Source organism: Galeopterus variegatus, unplaced genomic scaffold (genome assembly GCF_000696425.1).
Source record: "Galeopterus variegatus unplaced genomic scaffold, G_variegatus-3.0.2 Scaffold590, whole genome shotgun sequence".
In the NCBI taxonomy this organism is placed as follows: domain Eukaryota; kingdom Metazoa; phylum Chordata; class Mammalia; order Dermoptera; family Cynocephalidae; genus Galeopterus; species Galeopterus variegatus.
The window spans coordinates 176,288-181,760 of NW_007726701.1; the positions used below are offsets into that span (position 1 = coordinate 176,288).

Genomic DNA, 5,473 nt, shown 5'->3' on the forward strand with positions numbered 1-5,473 from the left:
GGAGGCCGGCTCCACGGCCCTGGGCCCGGATGCGGGGCGCGCGCACGGCGGGCGTTGCTGCGAGGCCTCCTGGGCCGCCTCCCTGAATGGCTCCCTCCAGAGCCTCCACCAGGCGCTCTCCGCCACCGAGCAGGGCTTGGGGCAGCACCGGCGGCTCTTCCACAGTCTTTTTGGAAACTTTCAAGGGCTCGTGGCAGCCAACGTCAGCCTAGACCTGGGGAAGCTGCATGCCGTGCTGAGCAGGAAAGGGAAGAAGCAACAGAAAGGCCCGGAAGCTCCCCGGAAGAGGGACAAGAGGCAAGTGGAGCCGTTGGCGGATGCCGCTGTCAAAGGGCCGGTGCCCGGTGCCCTAGGAGCAGCGCTCTGGGAGGCGGGTAAGTTCCCGGGCCAGGGACACCAGCAAGTCTAGGAGTCCGGGGCTGTCTCCAGCAGCTCTTCTGCCTGGAGGGGACAGGATGAAAGGAAACAGGATGGTCATTGGCCACCACTGCTCAGGGTCCACCTTCCCCTTGAACCACCTTGTTTTCAGGGCTGTGGGCTCTTAGACTACCTGGAGTGTGGGAAGGTAGAAGTCACAAGAACCAACTGTTAATGCCAGAGCCCATGAGCTGGCAGAGCCACCTCCATGCAACTGTCCAAGGCTCACAGACATCCCGCTGGCCGCCTGCTGCTCTAACGGTGGAGCCGCACACCCTCGAATCCCACTGTCTCTGCCCTTTACCCTACCCCTCCACCCCCATGGGTCTTTAGCCAGCTTACCGCTGTATGCAGGGGAGTGGTGTCACCTGCCGCGGGCAGCGCTCCACACAAGGTGAGTACAGGGAAAAGCCCTGGGCCCTGACAGGAGCTCATTCTCTCCGTGGACCCGCTCTGCCGCTCTGTGCCAAGTCCCCTGCGATGCCCTTCTTGGCCTTCACCAAGACGAATCATCACAACGGCTCACTGGTGCATGCATCCTCACTGCCATCTTACTTGAAACAGGCTCAGACACGGGAAGTGTCCTGCTCACACAGCTCTTGAGGGGTGCAGTGGGTCCTTGAGCCCAGCCCAGCTGTCTCGAGGGTGCTGGCTCTTCCCCCTTGGAAAGGCCCTCAACGGCTGGTCCCTGCAGCGCTTGGGAGTTGACTCTCAGGCTGAAGCGATGGGCAGCCAACCTTCCCATCCTCTCCCTGAGCGTAGCCCTGGGAAGGGGACCACTGGGCTCTGTGCCTCAATGGGCTCTCTGTCAGAGAGGCTGGCCTTGGGGCTGGGCCATTTCCTCAACCAGACACAGGGCTGAGTACAAGGCCACCATCTCGGCCGCCTATACCCTGGTGCAGCCTGGCATGTGGGAAGTCCAAAGCCTTGCTGAAGGTCCCACCCCAGCCTGCCCTGCCCCCGCTGACCCTCCATGGTAGCCCAGGAGGCAGTGGAAGAGTCACTACCTACACCAAAAGGCTATGATGAAGACTACCGGTTACATCCACCAATACCTGGCACGAGGCTTAACACATGGAGGACCCCAACCAGTGTTTTCCCATTTTCCTAGCATTTTCAGGGCTGAGACTGTGTCCACCTGCACTAACTCTTCCGTCTTCTTTCCTCTTGTGAGTGGTGAAAGGCTTCAATATGCCAATGACTTGGAAAATTTGCCTGATGATTTTGGTATCTGTTTACCACTGCAATGTTTTGTTATTTCAAAGAAGAAAAAAAATTTTTAAATCCCCCTTGTCTTTCAGGAAGGCTGTAGGGCCTGCATTTGTGCTCTGCAGGGAAGCACACTCTTCCTTTGCACAATCCTTCCACCCTCTGAGGCTCGTAATTGGGCGCACTGGCTGGGTTGGGTCTTCCTCTACGGCAGAGCTCCCAGGCAAAGGCAGGCTGGCGGGGCTGGGGCGGAGTGTGCACCGAGCACCGGCAGAGGGCGCTGTAGGCCAGCCTTTCTTTGGCTGGGCGAGCGCGCCACCTGCTCGGTGCAAGGGGAACTGCAGAGCCTGCCGTGGGCCTTTAACTTGGCAAACTTACACAAACAAGAAAACTATTCTGAGCTCTCTAATACTCAGGAAATCAGAACTAAAGAAAAGCAAAATTTTACCATTCACAAGGCTGTTTGCTGGATTTGGAGCCAAAGAGCTGGGGCTCTAGTTCTGGAACCTAAGTCACTAACTGCTATGAAAAATGCTCCTCTTTTAAGCATTGGTTTCATTCCCAAGAAATGTGGAGCTTGGTCTCAACCCCTGGAAACAACGTATTGAGGGAACCCCCGAGGAATGACCTTGTTGGTGCTCAGGCCACTGTCATGGCTGCGACTCAAGTGGGACTCACCCCTCCCGTCCCATCTCATGGCCTTGTCCTTCCCTTGCCTGACCTTCCTGGCCAGGCGGTGCAGCCGGCTCCTTCTTCACTGTCCCTTCACCCTGCACACATCACTGCTCGCTCTGCCTCCGTGCCCAAGAGGGCCTGGCACCTGCATTCTGAGTCAGCATCACTATCCTCCTAAGGCTGCCTAAAGTGCTCCCATAAGTCGGAAGAGTGGGAGGAGCACCCCAAATCAAGAGATCCGAGGTCTGCTCCCAGCTTGGTAACTTATTAGTTCTGTGGTCTGGAGCAACAAGCTTACCCTTTCTGGGCCTCGGTTTCCCCATCTGTGATCCCAGGGCTCTGTGCAACATGTTGGAAACCGCATTAAGAAGACCAGCTTGAAGAGGCTTCTCTTCTCTGGCCCGCCCACTCTGTCCTTTCTCTAAGGTCCTGTGGCCGCCACCCAGTAAGAGCCACTCTCCACTGCTCCTCAGTTATCTCACCAGGGTTAGCATCCTCCCCTTGGGGATAGGTAATATTTTCTCTTTCTCCTGGGTATCTCAGTAGCCTGGGATTTGGAGGCCTGGGTTCTGGTCCCAGCCTGCCATTTGCAAACCATTGCCAGCCAGTTAATAAGCTTGAGCCTGAGTTTCCTCAATCAGGGATACTGTCAAGAAAGTTGGAAGGAAAAGGATCAAACAAGAAAGTGCTTTGTTAAAATGTACATTAGCTTAGACAACAGACTCGTACTTTCCCTTTTCTCAGTTGGTGAAAAACTGAGAATTGCCATTTAGCTCCTGCTAAGAGGGCTTGGTGACTCGGCCGGAGAGAGGGGCTGGGTCACCGAGCACTCTCCTCCTGCGTTTCAGGCTCCCCCATGGCCTTCTACGCTGGCTTTGCAGAGGGGACAGCTGCCCCGCAGACGGTGAAGTTCAACACGACATACATCAACATTGGCAGCAGCTACTTCCCTGAACATGGCTACTTCCGAGCCCCTGAGCACGGCATCTACCTATTTGCAGTGAGCGTTGAATTCGGCCCAGGGCCAGGCACTGGGCAGCTGGTGTTTGGGGATCACCGTCGGACCCCAGTCTGTACCACTGAGGAGAGTGGGGGAAGCATGGCCACCACCTTTGCTATGGCTGAGCTGCAAAAGGGCGAGAGAGTATGGTTTGAGTTAACCCAGGGATCAGTAACAAAGAGAAGCCCACCGGGCACTGCATTCGGGGGCTTCCTGATGTTCAAGACCTGAACCCTGGGCACAGCTCTGATCAGTCATCGTGGGCTCGCCCAGCTCTCCTTGGCCTGGGCTCTGGTCTGGAACGGTCTGGAGACCATTCAGTAAGTCTAGCTCTTCCCTGGAAACCTCCTGCAAAGACAATGCAGTATGTGTGGGCTCCCTCTAGAGGCACTGGGTTCGGGGGTTTCTCAGTGATGAGAATTGGACTGCCTCTTTCCGTGTGGGACCTGGTCCTGTGAAGTGTGAATCTCAGCCGGTCGTGCCTTCTCAGACAGCATGGCTTGGACTCCAGCTTTGTTGCACCCTGTATTCTACAACTTTTGTGCTTTGCTCCTCCTGTGGTTGGAAACTTCTGTACACTTTAATCCTCTCCTGGTTCCTCTTCTCCCTGATCGTGTGCTAGAAAGTCATGTTTCCCCAGAAGGAATGTTTGAGATGGAGGTGACATTTGGCCAATATTGGAAACCAGTCTCCAATCACTACAGGGCAATAGGATAAAAGCGGCCCATTTGGGCTGTCATCAGAAAGGAGACAAAGACCTGGTTGAGTTAATCAATGGAGATGAGATCAGCATCTTTCCTTTAGTTTCAGCCACTCCTTGTACTTACCTGTAATCTGTCTTTTCTCCTTGCCTCGCATAGGGTAAAGGCCAAACATGAGCTAAAACGTGTGCAGCCTTCACCTCCCTCGCTTCCTCCCGTGTCTTATGACCGTCCTCGTTCTCATTAGCATCCCCGACCAGGAAGGGAGCTGGGGGCAGGGAAGGAGCACTGTAGAAGTCTCCCCCAGCAACGCCAACTTTGGAATAAAGTGATGCCCTTCAAATCTCTGCCTCATTTACTTCGAGAGCAAAAATATTTGGCAAAGTAGGAAGAAATATGGGACAAAATGAATCTATTTGGGATAAATGCGACTTTTGCTATTCTAAGCCATATTTGACTTCCCAATTTCAATTAAATCTACCTAAAACACTCGGAGGCCTCCGCAGTAGCAATGATAGTAATAGAGGACTAGACAGTATAGTTCAGAGGTGCAATTATTCCTCTAATATCAACATATGGTTTTAGAAAAATTACAGACCCTAGAACAAACAGGCTAAAGAAAGCAGTCACCTAGTCATCAGAAAATAAAGTGGTTGGTGGGGTTAATACTTAATGAGAGCTGTTAGATTAACCACCTCACACTACAGATGGATAAAGTTCAAGACAGGTTGTGATTTACCCCAAGGTCAAACTGTCGGTGGCAGAGTGGCCTGACATACTACTTATTTTAACACTGATATTTTAGCACAGCTCTCATTAAATATTTGTTATTTTATTATTATCTTAATCACGGGTTTGCACTTTAACCCAGTGCAGCTCTCAGTTGTTAAGACCAATCCTGACCCAAGGCAGGATGTGGTTGGGCCAGCTCTGGTTGGTTAGCTCACTTGGGAGAACACAGTTCTGATAACACCAAGGTCACAGGTTCAGATACCCATACAGGCCAGCCACCAAAAGAAAAAAGACTTTCACTTGGAATTTATTGCACATAGTAAGCAGAGTGAATTAATCCCCTCCATAAAGGGTACATGTCTCCCAACCCTTAGATGGCTGGTGCTCTTTGATAGGAAGGCGTAAAAGATCAAAACAAATAATGATCTATAGTCTATAACCCACTGAATAAAATAAGAATCCACGAGTCCACACTGATGATTAAAAAGAAAAAAGAGAGAGAAGGAAAGCGCTGTTCTTTACAGCTAAATGCCAATTAATAAATATAAATGTAATGATGGAATTCGAAAGTCACCACTTTGCAGTCACTGGTTCACACAAGGATCAATGGATGGTTAAAACAGCCCAAAGTTATCTCCCATAGCTTACTCATTACGAGGGGAAAATAACTTTAGAGATACAAGGTATCACCTTTAACAAGTGATTGATGCTGACATCCTCAATAATGAGACCCACTGAC

The 5,473-nt window shown here is 51.9% G+C and overlaps 1 protein-coding gene across 1 annotated transcript in view; it reads left to right on the forward strand.

Annotated features, from left to right (window-relative positions):
* Positions 1-4,345, forward strand: part of MMRN2 (multimerin 2) — a 15,976-nt gene extending 11,631 nt beyond the window's left edge. The window contains exons 7-8 of the mRNA XM_008570319.1: positions 5-374; positions 3,150-4,345. Of these exons, the coding sequence (XP_008568541.1) occupies positions 5-374; positions 3,150-3,532 (753 nt within the window). The 3' untranslated portion in view covers positions 3,533-4,345. The remainder of the gene's footprint in view (positions 1-4; positions 375-3,149) is intronic.
* Positions 4,346-5,473: the final 1,128 nt, after the last annotated feature.